General features: G+C 40.4%; 2 protein-coding genes across 3 annotated transcripts in view; both read left to right on the top strand.

Moving 5' to 3' along the window:
• The first annotated feature begins 257 nt into the window (after nt 1-257).
• LOC136699820 (protein S100-A4-like) overlaps nt 258-19,051 on the top strand; it is a 222,058-nt gene continuing 203,264 nt past the window's right edge. Inside the window, exons 1-3 of one of the 2 annotated variants that reach the window (XM_066674827.1) lie at nt 258-356; nt 3,393-3,566; nt 5,215-5,401. In XM_066674827.1, the coding sequence (XP_066530924.1) occupies nt 345-356; nt 3,393-3,566; nt 5,215-5,376 (348 nt within the window). In that variant the 5' untranslated portion in view covers nt 258-344 and the 3' untranslated portion in view covers nt 5,377-5,401. Of the gene's footprint in view, nt 357-3,392; nt 3,567-5,214; nt 6,289-19,051 lie in introns of those variants that run through there. The other variant, XM_066674826.1, reaches the window with a different exon arrangement.
• LOC136700048 (perforin-1-like) lies at nt 10,082-13,581 on the top strand. The gene is made up of 3 exons (XM_066675184.1): nt 10,082-10,396; nt 10,711-11,275; nt 11,360-13,581. The coding sequence occupies exons 2-3, from the start codon at nt 10,749-10,751 to the stop codon at nt 12,528-12,530; spliced, it is 1,698 nt and encodes a 565-aa protein (XP_066531281.1). The 5' UTR covers nt 10,082-10,396; nt 10,711-10,748; the 3' UTR covers nt 12,531-13,581.

Here is a 19,051-nt window from a genome sequence, read left to right as displayed (position 1 = left end):
ATAGCATCTACAACTGTAAAAAACACTGCTCACAATCCTCACTATGTCATGATGAATTTCAGCTCCCCAGTCTTTTCAGTGTCTTGTAGAAATTAATCCAGTTTGAGCAATAAATAGCAGTTTATTAACATCACAGTTTTTCTTGAAAAAATCCCTGCCCAAGAATCTGATTTCACAAGTTAGGAGTTCCCCATAAATGTCTGAGACAGTGTGGCGGGCAGATCCTTTTTTTTTTTTTTTTTTTTTTGAGTGGGAGGACTCAGGATAGGAGAGAAGCAGCGGAATAGTGAGAAAGGAAACTGACGATTCCTGCAAGAAGAGGAGTGGAGAAGAAGGAGGCTGCAATGGCGGAAGGGGTGAGAATGAAATATTCACTTATTTTTGGGCTCTTTTGATCTGTATAATCACTTTAGAGGCAGAGGTTTCACTTTCTGACAGGGATCAGTGGTCAGTGCTCTGGGATTTTGATGAATCAAGACCCCCCCAGTCCATTTTATTCTGGATTACCAAAGTCAAAAATAACAGAAGGATTAAAAAAAATAAAACAATTCATGAAAAGTGCATTTAGACCCAAACCAACGAGGCTTGTTCCGCTCAGGACCTTGGTATTTTTGTGATAAATGCTGCTTGACAGCTGCTTTATCTCATGTAAATCACACTCACAAGCCCAGACTTGAGGTAAATGTGTTGTGTGTGTTAGAATTAACTTGATTCGTTTTTAAGGAGTGCTGTCAGCACTGAGAGATTAGTCTCCTGAACTAGTGCCTTAATTCAGACCATATGTCTCCACAGAATGCATTGTTCTGATTCAAATAGAAAGCACGAGGATCAATCAGTCTCTCCCTGCCTTCACACAGACTTTAACATGGGGCTGAACGAGGGGAACAGCAGCTACAAGACTTTGGAAACTTGCTCACTCAGCATTTCCTCTGAAACGAAGGCTATTAAAAGTTTGCTCACTCTTTGCTTCAGTAACAACTTCTACTTTTGACAAGAAGCTGACAGATTTAAATGGATACAATATTTATGCAATTATTAAATATGGAAATACACTTATCTAAAAGAATATACTTTCATTATTATGAAATCCCCAGCTAACCCTGGAAATACCCCGATGTGTGTGTAAAGATGAACATGAGCCAAGCTTTTCCCACAAACAAAGGCATAATTTAGTGCAGACAGAAGGGAGCATCGGTAGCAGCCTTGACACACAGAATATCCTTGAAACACAGATTTTCTATTTGTAAACAAATACATAAGAATATATTTAAAGTTAATGGTGTCATAACACAGCCTCTGTCTTTGATAATCGGGCTCAGCACCGCAGAAACTGCACTGAACATTTGGAGGAGGGTAGGAAAAGTAAATCTTCAGCTACACCATGAGAATATGTTTGAAAATATATCTAAATAAAAAAAACTTTAATGAGTGAAATTCAGAGAAAGTTTTTTGCTTGCTCTCTGGTTGGTGATCAAAGATCCAACGTTTGTGTGCAGCCCTGGCTCCGTAAATGGGACACAAATCTCTGATGCTAACATCTGGGCTTGATGGCCAGTGGGAGAGGCCATCTTGTTGCTGCTGTTTCGGTGGTTGCCGGCCTGATTCTGCCCTCAGTCACTTGGTGGCTTGATGCCAGGGGCAGCTTGTCATTAGAGGGCGCTAGGGCACCACTCTCCCCAATTGCAAATACCTTTTTTTCTTCTTGAAATAAAACATGTTTTCTATAACTACTAACTACTTATTTGTGACATGAGTATGTTATAAATTTTACCAGCACATCCTCAGTGGAGATAGGGAGGTCATGGACCTGTAGTTTTAGGGATGTACAATAGCTCAGTATATTACTGTATATTACTTGATGGAGACAGAGAATGCAGAGTGAGAAAAGACCATGTAGAGCTTGAAGCCAGACTGGTTGGGGTCCTGTAGACTGTTTTGAGAGAGAGAGAGAGAGAGAGAGAGAGAGAGAGAGAGAGAGAGAGAGAGAGAGAGAGAGAGAAGGTGGAAAGCTTCTTGCTCACCTTAAAGAGCAAGGACAGAGAAGGTTGACTGAAAAGATGAAAGGTAAGTGCTTGCAGTTTCCAGTGGGACGTAGGAGAAAGATTCATCGTGTGGCAAAGTGGTTATAATTGTTGAAACAATGGATGAGGATGAGACCGAGCAAAGATTGCAGTGAATGTCGGAAGACATTGTGGAGGTGCTTTGTATGGGGAAAGCAGGGAGGGTGTGTGTGAAGTATAAGAAGTAATGTAATCACTTAAGGGGGGGTCACTGGGGCAGATCTGCCAATGAAGATCAGGTCCAGTGTGTTTCTGGCTCTGTACTTTTTGTTCTAGACCGGTTGAAGGTGGGGTCAAATGTTGACACCAGTGGGAGAAGTCATCAAGGAGAAATCTGATTAAGATCATATTATTAAGTGCATGTAAACACACTCACTGAGTAAAGGTGTGTCTGTGGGTAAACAGTCTCAAGGGAGAGGACTTTTCACAGTTATCTGCATGCTCCATAGAGTCCATTTCAAAGGCAATATCCACACACAAAAAACGGTCTGATGTGTTTAAGAAGCCCAAGTGTCAATAAATATATAAAAAATAATAATAATAAAAAAGAAGGGTCTCAGTCCGACATGCTAGGCTTTCTCTCTCTTTTTGCTCATGGCAGATAAACATGTGTGGGCTTCCTCTGGGGGCTCTGGTTTCCTCTGACAGTACAAAAATGCTTATGCAAGGGTGTTGCTATCCTTTTACATTTGTTTCACACTCACACCTTTCATTTACAAAAACACTCCAAAAGACCACTCTGTGGTAAAGGATAATGTGGCGATATTCTGGACTGGTTCAGATTGTGGCTGGTGTGAGCAAGACTCCTCACTCTTACAAATAAAGGTGCTAGAAAAGGTTCTTTGAGTGATACCATAGAAGAACCACTTTTGGTTCCATAAAGAACCATTTTTAATAATATGAGTAAACAACCTTAAATCCAAGTGTTGGATTTTTAAACCTTTAAAAGGTTCTTCACACATGCATTTCTTAAACAATAGTGATTCTTTAAGATACCAGAAATTGTTCTTCTATGGCATTGCTCAAAGACCCTTTTAGCACCTTTATTTTTAAGAGGGCTCACTACACTGACCTACATCTATATCATGATTGAAATCAAAAGGATTAGAGCAGCGGTGTCAAATCAAATCCATGGAATGTCAGTGTGGGATCAGGTTTTCTTTCCAACCAAGTAGAAGTGATTTTAGTCTATAGACCTTGAAGTTCAGTAGTGTGGGGCTTCTGCTTGGAAAACCTGCGTCCACACTGGCCTTGGTGGATTTGGTGTGACAACCCTGGGTTAGAGCATCTGCCAAACACCATGTATTTATTCTCTCTCTCTCTCTCTCTCAGTTCACAGATTTGGAGAAGGCCATAGTAACACTGGCCAATGCTGATTCAGATTTGAAGATGGCCATGCTCATTCTGGTCAGTAGATTCCATGCTGCCTCGACCAGTAAAGGCTCTACACTGAAAGTGAATGAATTTAAGAAACTGCTGTCGTTCGAGATGCCACACCTCGTCCCGGTAAGAGTCAGTTTGATCCATTATAGGGAACTGATTCTTTCAAACTGCTCTGAATCAAATATCTGATTTAGCTGATTCATTTGGCTACGGAAAGAACCAACTCACTAGTATCCAAAAGAGCTGATTCTCAAATGAGTTATGGAGGTAATGACCAGGGTCCTGTTCGAGTTCGAGCCCCACTCTGGGTGACTGTCTGTGAAGAGCAGTGGTGGAAATATAAAAAGGGCACCTAGTGCCACAATATGGGGCCCCGCTAGCTCAAAAAAACCTATGATGTAATGATATAAGGGCTCTTCTTAAGAATTTTCTTTGCCTAGAGGCACATCATCATCATTTATTGCAAGAAACAGCATCCAAGAGTGCACTTGGCCATATGAACGGCAGCCAATAGGGCACGTTTTGTCTCCATTTGCCACTAGAGGGCACTTTAGTCACATTTTTCCAACCATGGGGGCATGGGGGGGGGGGGCAGTCGCCTGAACCTAAACCCCTTAAAGAGCCACACGATGGCGGGTGAGAGCAAGTTTCGAGCTGAAAGATATTAGACAGTAAACATGCCCAGTTTAAACACTGCAGGTCAAGACTTAGTGTTTAAATGATGTACTGGGCAGTGTTTTATTTCACTGATCCAGGAGAAAGATCAGAACTCAAGAGACATAATTTGTATATAGTATTATTAACAGAATGATAAGAAATTTAAAAGAGTTGTTTAAATGCACTTATGAAATAAATAAAAAAAAAAACTCTTATAAGGAATAATATCTTAGCCTCCATACCTTTCCTTAAAAATGGTTCTCAGTTTAGACACGGGATTGATTTGCCTGGTTTATGGCTCTTTTCTCTATGGTGAAGAGCCTATTTTTTATTTTTTATGATTTATTTATTTACTTTTCAATTTCATCATTACTACAATGTGATTAATATACTTACAGTTTTTCTATTAATGACTAATTATTCACAGTAAATATTATAGAATGCTAAACATAATAACCACATGCCTCACAAGATTAAAGATTTCTGAGTTGTCTGCTCAAAACAGCCACATGCTGAAGATGCTGAAGAATGAACAGGATCAACATCAGCAGCTGTGGCGGACTCAGACAGTTTGAAAAAATAAATAGGGCACAACACGGGGCCCCACTAGCGCACTGGGGCACTTCTTAAGATACGTTATATAATTTCATTGCCCTGAAGAGTGCATTATCATAATTTATTACAAGAAACTGCACCCAAGGGGACACTCAGTTATTTATTTGCCATATGAAGGGCAGCCAATAGGGCACTTTGTCTTGTTTCTGCCACTGTAGAGGGTACTTTAGTGATGTTTTTTTAACCGTGGGGTTCCCCCTGAGTCTGGCAGTGATCAGCAGATATCTAGTCATGTAGGAAGTGTCTGCTGATATTCTTCCAAAACATAAAGAACATTAGTAAAGTGCTGCTAATACACAGACCCACATGTTATTGGCTGGTTTACTGCTACAGGTTTAGTTTCATTTTACCATTCACTGCTTGCTATTTGTCGAAGCATGTACACTACACTGGGTTGAGTGGGCAATGGGGATGTGTGGGACTGTTGGAAACACATTGTTCTGGATCACATTACAAGACCTATGACTCAAGTAGACTGTTCTCTTTGTTCCTGTGTCAGACCTCAAGGACGGAGGCAGGCTTTAGTGAACTGCTGAGGAACATGAAGCTGAAGTATGGAGAGGAAATAACTTTCAAACACTTATTGCACCTGATCGAAAATGTGGACACCAGGAAGTACAAGGAGGTCAACCAAGAGGAGTCCAGTTGTGTCATATTCTGATCACCAGTTTGTCTAAAGGAAGGACTCTGCCACGTTTAAAACACATTGAAAATCTCTGTAAAATTAAATTGGGATAATTGGATTAAAGAATTTTCTGTTTATTTTTTTTTACACCTGTCCAGTGCATTAAACAAGTTTACTGCTCTTTTTAATAATTACTTTATGTTTCATTTTTTACACGTAACAGCATTGTGTCTTATCTCATTACCTACGATAGACCTTACAACATCTTGTCGTTTTTACTGAAGGAAGAGGTGTTAGATTTAAGGCAGATGTAATGGGTTACTTCTTACAAAAAAGTTCCACAGTCCTCACGTCAGTTTCTCAGTTTGTCATTGTCTCATCATTCCTCACAATATTATCACAAAACCTCCAGGGTCTGTCTTGTGTCTTTCAGCAAGCTGATGTTATCCTTTGTTAGGGCTGGGCAATTAATCAAAAATTTATCAAAATCAAAGTTCTAAGTTACATAATCTTGCCTATGTCATTTATTTTGATTAACCTTTAATTACTTCTTCTTCTTCTTCTTCTTAATTCTGTTGATAATCCCCCACTGTGTTCATGTACTGTCCCTGTCTGCTCTGCCCCCTACACTCTGCCACATGGAAGCAACACTGAGGAGAATCTAAAAACAAGGCCAACCAAGCAACTTGAACAGTTTGTACCAAAGAAAAATGCTGCGTCTGTCGTTTTTTATTTAGTGAAGACGACACTGAACAAAAAGAAGTCAAATGTAAACACTGACAAAAACTGTTTCAGCAACAAATTTGATCCCAGCGTCTGTTTCAACATTTGAAGCTCAATTACACCCCGAATATAAAGAGTGCACGGCTCAAAATAAAGAAACTGACAAGTTCACAACAACATTAAAAAATCCCAAAAAAATCCCAGCTTTAACACTTGAGCATATTTACAGTACAAGCCTTGACAGTGAACTACGAGGGCAAAAGTAATGTTATTATTAATATCCTTCATCCTTCAGGTAAAATGTTCAGTTAATCATGATATTGATGTACTAGCATTTTAACCTGTGATTTATTATTATGATTATTTTTCACAGAAGGTTTTGAGGAATATTATTAAATATTTCAATCAATTGACACCAATATAAATATAATTCCACTTTGTAGAATTTACTTTAATTGTTTATTTTACATTTTATATATAAATAGGAACAATTTGTTTTTGACGTACAATAAATATTAATACAGCTGCTTGGTTTATCATTGTTTTACAGCTTATAAAACTAAAAGCTGATATTCCACTGCAAACCATTTGCTGCCCAAGGACCTGAGGATGCTGTGTGACCCACATGTGGTTCAGGGCCCAGTGGTTTATTTACTTCTACAGACTTCACCACACTTATTTACTTCTGTTTCAAGTTCTTCAAAACTCATTCCTTATTCATTCTGATGCATTCTATAGTTAAATGGGCAGAATGTCTGTGTTGTGTTATTAGCACTGAAGAGTTTCTCTCAGAAGATAAAATATTGTAGCACTTTGGGTCAAAAGTATAGGAAGCTATTTTACATTCACAGGGATCTGTCAGTGTTGTAGGGACCTTTCAGTGTTGCAAGAAGCCATTTTGAAAAGGTACAGGCTGATATTAGTGCAAAATAGTGGAGGTAGGTCTCTATAAATATATATACATACAAGTGCCAAATGTACCACAGTAGCAGGTTATGTAGGAAATGACACACTTTGTTTCTGAATACTACCAGCAGTTCTCACTGGATGTGTTTACATGAAGCCGGACAACGTTAATTCAACTAAAAGCTCAGTCTGAATAGACTGTGTCCGTGTATCACATTCAGAACAGACAACTTAGACTGAGGCCACACCGAAAACAATTTCTCTCTGACTGATCAAGGCTGTAAATAAACAGTGAATAAAAAGTTAACTGTGCGGTAAACAATTTCAATTTTGCCAAAATCCAGCAAACGATTTCTCACAGTTCACAAACTCTCAATCCAGGAGGAAAGAATCAGTGTTAACTTTGGCAACTGATGTTAATTCACTTTTAGTCTTTACACTAAAATGTGTATTAGTTTCAGTAACATTTTAGTAATTAAATTATTGTCCAGTTTTAGTAAATTAAAACATTTTAGTCTTTTTTAAATCCAGTAAATTACCAAAAGCCTAATTTTAGTCATTCTTTCATTCATTATCTGTAACTCTTATACAGTTCAGGGTCGCAGTCTGGAGCCTACCTGGAATCATTGGGCGCAAGGTGGAGACACACCCTGGAGGGGGCGCCAGTCTTTCCCAGGGCAACACACACACCTACAGACACTTTTGGAGGAAACCCACACGGACACAGGGAGAACACACCAGACTCCTCACAGAATGTCACCTGGAGGAAACCCACGCAGACACAGAGAGAACACACCACACTCCTCACAGACAGTCACCCGGAGGAAACCCACACAGACACAGGGAGAACACACCACACTCCTCACAGACAGTCACCCGGAGGAAACCCACACAGACACAGGGAGAACACACCAGACTCCTCACAGACAGTCACCCTGAGGAAACCCACACAGACACAGGGAGAACACACCACACTCCTAACTGACAGTCACCTGGAGGAAACCCACACAGGCACAGAGAGAACACACCACACTCCTCACAGACAGTCACCCAGAGGAAACCCACACAGACACAGGGAGAACACATCACACTCCTCACAGACAGTCACCCTGAGGAAACCCACACAGACACAGGGAGAACACACCAGACTCCTCACAGACAGTCACCCGGAAGAAACCCATGCAGACACAGGGAGAACACACCACACTCCTCACAGACAGTCACCCATAGGAAACCCACACAGACACAGGGAGAACACACCACACTCCTCACAGACAGTCACCCGGAAGAAACCCACACAGACACAGGGAGAACACACCACACTCCTCACAGACAGTCACCCGGAAGAAACCCACGCAGACACAGGGAGAATACACCACACTCCTCACAGATAGTCACCCGGAGGTAACCCACGCAGACACAGGGAGAACACACAAACTCCTCACAAACAGTCACCTGGAGCGGCACTCGAACCTACAACCTCCAGGACCCTGCAGCTGTGTGACTGCGACACTACCTGCTGCTCCACCTTGCCGCCCTCTAATTTTGGTCATGTATTTTTAAATGTCAGGAATTATTTCAGAGTCATAAACAATAGACTGAAGTCTGAGAGACAAGGAATATCAAGGCTCTATACAACAGAGATAAGCAAAAACTCAAAAACCTAAAAGTGGACAATGACATACACTAACAAGAACAGAGATAAGACAGGTCTAGAACAAAAGCGGAGAAGGAAACTGAATTTAAAACTCAAATGAACCAATCATGATACCTAAAAGGTAACACATACTAACAATAAAAGGAATGCCACAATAACATTATTGAGGCGACAAAGTCAAATACACAAAGAGACTGGGGACCGAGTAACAGGACAAAGGGAGCAGACAAAAGACCAGAGAGAACAAAGTGCAAACAAACCTGAAGAACCAACCAATAATGTTACATAATATACAACAAGACAAAGGGGTAACTGACCAAGAGAAGGGTAAAGGACACTAGAGAAATTCAGTGTAATGCAACACAACAAACCAAACCAAAGACTTAGACTAACACAGGGCTGACAAACCTCAACAGAACGAGGAACACACGACATTGTGACATACAGCAGGCGGACAAAAAAAAAAAACTGACCAGCATGCACCGTACCCAAACAGACGGTGATCAGTCTGCGTATTGCTGGGTGAAGTCGAACAAGCCCAAAGACTTGAGAAAGAGAGAAGTACAAAGGGAATTATAAACACAGCTAGAGAAACAATCAAAAACAGAACAGAGACAGGAAGAGCAAAGCAGAATCCTGACAGTCATGAGACTGAGTCAACCCCAAGAGCTTCAACTATATAAATCATTGGCAAACAGCTGATAAGAGTGAAACCAAGGCACTCAAAGAAACGATTTTTTGGGAGTCGACTCCTCTTCACTAAATACTGTTTACAATATAGTGTACTATTTTGGGGTTCCAGCTTTTTTGTAGTCCAAAAACAGTGAACAATTTTCTGTTCACACAAACAATCCGACAAAGTGCATAAAATTGCATACGATCAGCTGACACTAGTGGACAGCAGATACCTATAATGCACTGAGTTGTTTGGTTAAAAACCCATATGAATTACTGTCAAAAATTGTTTACTACCCTCTTGAATTCAGTTCCCTATAAAAGTGCACTGTATAGTCAGAAATATAGGGAATAGTGGATAGGGAGTGATTTCAGAAACAACGGAAGATAGTGAAAAGTGGTGGACTCCCTAAAAAAGAACTGTATTATATAAGTGTACTATATAGTTCTACAAATTCACACTGTGGTCCATTTGATGCTTGACTTACTTTGAACTGTCTGGACCCCCACAGAGCAGGTGTGATGTGGTGGTGGATCATTCTCAGCGCTGCAGTGACACTGACGTGGTGGTGGTGTGTTAGTGTGTGTTGTGCTGGTGTAGAGTGGATCAGACACAGCAGTGCTGCTGGAGTTTTTAAACCCTGTGTCCACTCTCTGTCCACTCTGTGAGACACTCCTCCCTCATTGGTCCACCTTGTAGATGTAGAGTCAGAGACAGTAGCTCATCTGTCGCTGCACAGTGTGTGTCAGTCGTCCTCTAGTCCTTAATCAGTGACACAGGACGGCTGGATGTTTTTGTTCAGTGGACTATTCTCAGTCCTGCAGTGACAGATTAATATGTACTAGTGCAACACACACTATCAGACCACCACACTGCATGGCTGTGTGTCTCACCTGGAGTTTTGTATTGGAATTAAAATGTGTGAGCCCCACAACTTGTGAATAATTAATATTGTTTTAGATTTTGGACCTTATTTCAGCAGCCAAATGACAGCTCTCTGAATGTAAGACTGTCCCTCCCTCTTTCGCTGGTATTTAAGACGAAGCGGGTGAGGATCTCACACAGCTCACCTCTCAGAGGCCATCGAAATTAAAGTAAGTATCTTGATGTTTATTTTGAGGAACTGCTCTCACTAGTTCTTTCTTGTAATGTTCTTATGTGGTAAACACATACATTTATTCTTGTAAATATGTGGGAGGAGAGTTTTATCTGTAGGGAACAAATATATTTATTAAGGATTTATGCCCAAGAGCAGTTACCGTATATTTGATTTCTTCACTTGTTGTGTTATTACAGCTGCAAATCTTGTGATGAGTGTCAATTAAATTTTGAATACTAATACATTAATATGAAGTACTGTATATACAAAGGGTGCCATAGATCACAGAGATGATGCTTTTTTTTCAAGGTTTCATTTCGTTGGATTACCACTTTTTCTCATCTCACATGATGGGGCAGGTGAGACTTGTCAGCATCTGGACCTGCTGCTCTTTGCTGTTCTTGGTCACTAGTGAAGAACAGATGGAACTGGACTCTCCAGCTGACTGTGAGAACACTGACTTTGTTCCTGGGCACAATCTTGGTGGAGAGGGCTTTGACATTGTGAAGATGGCAAGAAAAGGGTCTTATGTCATCGACATGGAAAAGTGGGACATAGGGAATGGGAAATGCAAGATGTACAAGAATCCGTATCTAAACGTGAAGCAGAAGATTCCTGTTGCTATGGAGTCCTGGAGGACAATCTCCAAGTGTTCGATGAAGGTTTCCAGCAAGATCTACGAGTCGAGTGAAGCTCTTGTGAATGGTTCCACCTCATCAATCACCAACAACTGGAGAATTGGACTGAATTTGCCTTGTATACTTGGGATTTCATTTGGAGGCACTCATTCCTCTGAAACACTGTATGTTACGGCCAAATCCAAAGAGGACAGGTTCAGTTTCACCAAACATATTTCAGAGTGCAGCTTTTACAGGTGAGTGAAAAGACTCCAAATTAAGCATAACTTTTCATTACAACATTTCAACACTTTGGTATTAAAGTAAAAATTTCTTCACAGCTACAAAATCACAACTTTGCCCCCAGTGCATAGTGAGTTTCTCCGTGCTCTGCAGGCTCTTCCCAAAGAGTACAAGCTACAAGCTTATCAAGAAATTATTGACACCTTTGGCACACACTATACCACAGGAGTGAAGCTGGGTGGGAGGTTAATGGCCATCACAGCCATCAGAACCTGTAAGGCTGCAATAAATGGCCTCACAGATGCAAGCATTAAAGCCTGTCTGGACTTGGAGGCATCCATCAACCATAGAATTGCAAAGGCAGACGTCCATTACTGTCGTGATTTACAGAAGAAAATGGGGACAAGTGAAAGGTTCAATGTTATATTCAGCGAGAGACACAGTGAGATCACAGGTGGGAATTTTGATGGCGAGGATCTCATTTTCACTGAGCATTCCAAACAAAAGTCACTGAAAGAATGGGTAAAATCCCTGAAGACCATCCCAGACGTAGTGACCTACTCTCTCCGACCTTTACACGTTCTGCTGAATGACAAGCACAGTGCCAAGGAGGGATTGAAGATGGCAATTGAGAAGTACATACGTGAAAATGCGCTGAAACAACTTTGCATGGAGCCTTGCACAATGGGCAGCAGGACAAGTGTCAGGGATCAATGTGTCTGCATCTGTGAAAAGAGTCCAAACATACTGACCAACTGCTGCCCGGCTGAAAAGGGCCTTTCCAGGCTGAAGGTGTTCAAACTTCGCGCCAAAGGTTTATATGGAGACCGCATCAGCCAAACAGATGCCTACGTCCAAATCGAATACGACGACAAAGCAATGCGCTCTTCAATGATTTCAAACGATGACAATCCCGTTTGGAACGAGTCTTTTGATTTCGGTTCAGTGAAAATAACAATGGGCAGAAGACTCACCTTTAAAATATATGATGAAGAGAATATCTGGAATGATGAACTGCTTGGTGAGTGCTCTTTTGAGTTGAGGAGTGGAACTGTGGATGATATGTGCACCTTCAAATACGGCTCCTTCTACTTCTCCTACTCTGCAGAATGTGCTCCTAATCTCCAGGGCTCAAAGTGTTCAGATTACAGTCCATCATCAATGAACAACTCTCTGGCCCAAGTCTTCCACTCTAGAAATGGCATTCTGACTAAAGACATGTGGAAGCTACAGAGGGGCAAAAGTAATATTTCACAGGTTTACTGCTAAAGTCATAAAGAAAAAAAAAATGAAGATAAACCTGTGAGTATTTTATGTTACTTTTACTGAAACGCCTTTCTTAGCTGATTTTACCACAAAATTCACGATCAGCCATAACATTATGATCATCTTCTTGTTTCTACACTCACTGTCCATTCTCTCAGCTCCACTGACCACACACGAGCACTTTGTAGTTCTATAAATACAGACTGTAGTCCAGCTGTTGCGCTGCATACTTTGTTTGCCCCCCTGTCACCCCGTTCTTCAATGGACAGGTGTGATGTGGTGGTGGATCATTCTCAGTGCTGCAGTGACACTGACGTGGTGGTGGTGGTGTGTTAGTGTGTGTTGTGCTGGTGTAGAGTGGATCAGACACAGCAGTGCTGCTGGAGTTTTTAAACCCCTCAGCGTCTGGACTGAGAACAGTCCACCGACCAAAAACATCCAGCCGACAGCGTCCTGTGTCACTGATGAAGGACTAGAGGACGACCGACACACACTGTGCAGCGACAGATGAGCTACTGTCTCTGACTTTACATCTACAAGGTGGACCAACGAGGGAGGAGTGTCTCACAGAGTGGACGGTGTGTGGGTTATACCTGCTCTGTGGTGGTCCGATGAGGTGGTCCTACAGTGGTGGTCCAGACCTGTGAAGAACAGAGTGAAAGGGAGGAAATAAGGTGTGCAGAGCAACAGATGGACCACAGTCTGTAAGTTTAGTACTAGAGAGTGCTCCTGTGTGGTCAGTGGAACTGAAAGAATAGACAGTGAGTGTAGAAACAAGGAGTTGGTCTTAATGTTATGGTTGATGGGTGAGTACATGCCTGTTTTTTTAGTCACAGAATAAGCCTGGTCTTTTACTGAACTAAAAACTCTGTGGAGACACTGGAATTTCCTCTTAGTTTAACCTTTCATATGGGACTGGGAAAATGTCTCCGTATTTTAATGGAAATGTTTCTAATCATTTTTTTTCTATTTAATTTGGTAATTTAGGTGTGTATTTTGCAAAATGCCTCTGTATTATCAACTGCTTTAGCTGCACTTTGATTAAAGCATTCACAAAGACAGATCTGAGTAAATTGTCTTTTTAACCCCAAATAAAAGGAATGGTCTGTTTAATTACTTTTTCTGGTTCCAATGCTGTTGTGTATCCATCAGACTACGCCAACCTTTACTTTTATCACTTTCTACTGTCAGACTTTTCTATTAATATTTAATTATTATTAAATTATTATTTAATTTAATAATTATTAAATATTTAAGTGTACCTTGTGTTGCTACTTTACATTTAAAATGAATTGAACTGAATCTTTAATTTCAGTCCTGATCAGGTCCCCACCCTCCTGCACAGACAATTACTCAAAGTCAGGGCAAGGTCTTAAATCATCCACCACGTTATGGCTTAATGACTGTGAACACCTACTCATTCAGCATTTCTTCTGATATGAAAGGTATTCATCGTGAGTTTGTTCCCAACAAGATGCAGTAATGTCTCTATACTTCAATAAACTATTTATTTAGGTATTAAAACATTGATGTGAGGATTTGATCCCATAGAGGAACAAAATTTCCACATGACACATTTTATGCTACAGTACTCTGCAAAAGAACTTAGGCACCTATTCATATTATTATTATTATTATTATTATTATTATTATTTTAAATAATTAATTTTCTTAAGTGTGGTGCATTTATAAACATATTTATAATTCAAATGCATACAAAAGTGTAGAATTATATTTTTTTCTAAAAAGCTGTGAGCGATGGGAAGAACAAAGTATGTTTCCAGATGTTCACCTTGATCATATAGATTTGTTAAATCAACATCAAGCTTGATTATTATAATAAAGTATTTACTAACCTGTAAAAGTAGGGATTGGATGATAATCTCAAATAATACTGGACTGACACAAGGAGAGATTTGGAAAGGATTAAAGCAACATTGCCTTGCGCCCAATGATTCCAGGTAGGCTCCGGACCCACCGTGACCCTGAACTAGTTAAGCACTTACAGGTAATGAATGAATGAATGAATGAATGAAAGGATAAACCAGCACACTGTCATCATAATAACTTAAAATATATTCGCAGAAGGGTATAATTGAACAAAATATTGGTAGAGAATGGGGCATCTTAATTTCCACAATAAAGCCATTGTATTTCCCCTCCTCCACCAGCAGTGACATCCACCAGTTTAAAGGGTTGATTATGTGGCGATGGAACTTAGTGAAAGATACTAAAATATTATGTTGTGGGCTGTTTGCCTCTCCAATGTTAACATATGTTTAATAAAGAACACAAGTCATATTTCAAAACTGAAACAACTTCCCCAACATCAGGCAGCGTATCTGTAAATATTTCATGAATGACATTAGTATGAAGAATAGTAATAATATATACAAGCATTATTTTTTTCAGGATTCTGTTTTTATTCAGCGCAGCAGGTAGGTGTCGCAGTCACACAGCTCCAGGGACCTGGAGGTTGTGGGTTCAATTCCTGCTCTGGGTGACTGTCTGTGAGGAGTTGGTGTGTTCTCCCCGTGTCCGTGTGGGTTTCCTCCGGGTGACTGTCCGTGAGGAGTTGGTGTGTTCTCCCCGTGTCCGTGTGGGTTTCCTCTGGGTGCTCCGGTTTCCTCTCACAGTCCAAAACACACGTTGGTAGGTGGATTGGCGACTCAAAAGTGTCCGTAGGTGTGAGTGTGTGAGTGAATGTGTGTGTGTTGCCCTGTGAAGGACTGGCGCCCCCTCCAGGGTGTATTCCCGCCTTGCGCCCAATGATTCCAGGTAGGCTCTGAACCCACCGCGACCCTGAATTGGATAAGGGTTACAGATAATGAATGAATGAATGAATTAATTAATGTTTCCATTCACTGCCTCTGTGAAGGTGTTCCTCTAGAACCACACATTTCACACCAAAACACGCAATGAAAAGTTTTAACCATCCATTTCTAAATACATTGAAAATCTACTGTGTTGCTAAACGTAGTTTGATTTTTACCTTTTTTTTTGAGGATTTATCAAGGTATGACTGTCCTTTGAGTAACTGAACACAGGAGTATTTTGTTCAGGAAACAGATAAAAATGATGATTATTTTTACTCAGGGAAAATTTTTTTCCTAAATGTTCAAACAATGTAAATGTACCTTTAAATTAAATTAGAGATTAGAGAACTTTATTGTCATTGTACAACTGTGGCATCAATACAATGAAATGGAGTTGATACTCCGGGCATTCAAACCGAGAGCACAGAGCCTCTGCGACATTCGCGCTGCCATCTTGAATAAGGTACAGCACTAGGTTTAAAGTCCAGTTGCGTTCCCTAAAGGAATATTACATTCCCTTCTCCAGAAGGAGATGTGCATATTTGAAAGATTTCATTATACAACTTTGTAAAATGAAAGGAAACAAAGTCCTGGAGATTAAATGAGGCGCATGAAATCTAAATCATTTTTAAAATCCACAATTATAATAGAATAAGGTACAATCATGTTCCCTAATTAATTTTTTCTGAGAGTGAACATGTATTTATTTATGTTCTTACTGGTCAGTGTGACTCTGAGCATGAAGATGCTGATTTTACTTTTCTTCTTTACTCTGTATCTCATAGCATTTATTTTTCCCACATCAGTTGAAGCCCCATCTGACCAATAAGGAAAGGCCACCAGAGGAAGAGGTAGACCTTGAAGTTTGGAAAGAAACATGAGGTAATTTTCAGAAGTTCAGAGGAAAACCACTAGCAGCTACAAAATGCATTTACAAAATACACAGTGTGCTCTTTTCAACATAGAGAGATATTTTAATATAATAAATAGTACAAACATCCATCAACCTCACACATTTTCACCCAGATTGAATAAAGTCCTAAAAAGACACTGAGTTAGTGTCAAAGAAAAGAAAGGAATCAAACAAAAGGCACCCTAATAATGTCAAGGCCAGGTTAAAAAAAAGAAAGAAAGAAAAAAACAACAAAACATTTATTCATTCATCACTCATTCGTGGTGTGTAAGCGCTTATCTATGGAGCGATATTAGGGTCAAAATTTTGTTCATTTAAAAAAATTGAAACTGAAAATTCAGAGCTTAAGATTGAACTTTGAAAATACGATTTCAAAATCAAAATAAGTGTAGGATGGTTTTTTTTCAGATTAAATAAAATTTTGATTCAATATTTATTTTAAATAAATTATTTATTTTCATTTTTCTACATATTTTGATATTTGAAGTCTTATATTTTCATTTGCAGATTTTATGTTTTCAGGCTCAGATCTTATTTTTTTTAGTTTCATAGGTTTTTTTTCAGTCTCAGATCCTTTTTTATTCAGTTTCAGAGTTTTGGCCCTGATCTACCGTGGGAGGCGGGACATCAGTGGAGAGGGGCGTGGTCTAATGACTGACAGCATAGCAATGAAGGCAGAGGAGCTTCCTCGCTGTTAACTTTGAGAAATATCACTGAACATACGCAATATTCCGTGTAAAACTGACAAAGTCGTTTATAGTCAGCTATACCTTTAGACAACGTTCAGCACTAAAAGAGCTAGGGTTCCACCTTCAATCGTGATTTAATTTAAACTGGGTCTGTTAAAAGTAGCAGTTAAGAAACCAAGAAAACATACCTTCATCCTAACGTACCGTCTAATTATAGATCTGTTCCTAATTTGTTCGCATCAAAGATTTTGGGGAAAAAAAGAGCTGTCCATACAACTTTCTTCAAATTTGCCCAAGAACCAATTCCAGATTGAGGCCCCATCATTGCACTGAGTCTCTCTCTCTCTCACACACACACACACACAAAGAGAGAGAGAGAGAGAGAGAGAGAGAGAGAGAGACTTTAGCTCTGTAGGGTGGAATAACACGGCAGGTGTCTAATAGAGCTGACAATGCATAAAAACTTCAGCAGCAGTGCTGTGTCTGATTCACTTGTACCACGTCAGTGTCACTGCGTTACTGAGGGTCTGGGATACATTTTGAAAACTGAATGTTGATTCTGAACAGGAAGCATGTTAAATTGTTTACACAAATGGCCATGAGTCGTAGGGATTACTTACCAAACACAGTTAAGCAGTGGAAAACAATAAAAAACAGTTTTTAATGTTGTGGCTGATAAACAGCAGAATGTGTTAAGGAGCCATGTTTTCAGTGTTATGGCGCTCTGATACTGAGCAAGCTGGGTATTCTCGGCACAGCCCTTGACTTGTTCAAGGCCTACCTATCCGACCGGACGCAGTATGTTGCCCTCACTGGTTATAGCCCTTTCATATCAACTGTGACCCAAAATCAGAGCAAAACTCTGGTGCTACAAGGAGGCAGCTTTTAACACTGGCACCAGGGCTGGGCCATTTCTGACCATATCTCTGTGGAGTCCAGTATAAGCTTCACATGGATCACCCTTTGTTCACATGGCTTGGGTAATCCCTGGTGAGTGTGTGATGACCTCTGACGATGAGCTCCATGACCAGGGTGTGCCACAGAAAGATACCTCACTAAATTTTTTTCTAATTTCTCATGACCTCCATTTCATATAATTCATTCATTCATTGTCTGTAACCCTTATCCAATTCAGGGTCACAGTGGGTCCTGAGCATACCAGGAATCACTGGGAGCAAGGCAGGAACACACCCTGGAGGGGGCGACAGTCCTTCACAGTGCGACACACACACACATTCACTCACGCACTCGCACCTACGGACACTTTTGAGTTGCCAATCCACCTACCAACGTGTGTTTTTGGACCGCGGGAGGAAACTGGAGCACCCGGAGGAAACCCACGCAGACACAGGGAGAACACACCACACTCCTCACAGACAGTCACCCGGAGGAAACCCACACAGACACAGGGAGAACACTCCACACTCCTCACAGACAGTCACCTGGAGGAAACCCACACAGACACAGGGAGAACACACCACACTCCTCATAGACAGTCACCCGGAGGAAACCCACACAGACATAGGGAGAACACACCACACTCCTCACAGACAGTCACCCAGAGGAAACCCACACAGACACAGGGAGAACACACCAAACTCCTCACAGACAGTCAGCCGGAGCGGGACTCGAACCCACAACCTCCAGGTCCCTGGAGCTGTGTGACTGTGACACTACCTGCTGCACCACCGTGCCACCATTATTATTATTATTATTATTATTATTATTATTATTATTATTATTAACAACAGTATAAAAGTTGAATTCTTCATCCTGAGAGCTGCCAAAGTTTTGAAGCTTAAACAGAATCAATGGGAACAAAGCAGGGCACACATACCATCAGCCTACACACAGCAACACTGCACACAGTCACATTACACACAGTCACACTACACACAACAACAAATAATTGGATGTTCTGAGAAGCTAAGGGTATCCAATGCAGCTCAACTAATGACATGTGCTTTTTTTGGTTGGTTGAAGACCAGGCGTGCTGCAGCATTGCTTACAGATAATGAATGAATGAATAATAATAATAATAATAATAATAATAATAATAATAATAAATATTATTATTAATTAATCTATACATTTATTGTCTGTAAG

The sequence above is a fragment of the Hoplias malabaricus genome, chromosome 6 (assembly GCF_029633855.1).
Source record: "Hoplias malabaricus isolate fHopMal1 chromosome 6, fHopMal1.hap1, whole genome shotgun sequence".
NCBI classification, from domain to species: domain Eukaryota; kingdom Metazoa; phylum Chordata; class Actinopteri; order Characiformes; family Erythrinidae; genus Hoplias; species Hoplias malabaricus.
This window is presented reverse-complemented; position numbering and strand designations above follow the sequence as displayed.

Bases quoted from the DNA above. Each gene is read 5' to 3' on its own strand.
- LOC136700048 (XM_066675184.1), top strand. From the start codon at position 10,749: ATGATGGGGCAGGTGAGACTTGTCAGCATCTGGACCTGCTGCTCTTTG. The intron at 11,276-11,359 runs GTGAGTGAAAAG...ATTTCTTCACAG, and splicing joins TCAGAGTGCAGCTTTTACAG to CTACAAAATCACAACTTTGC.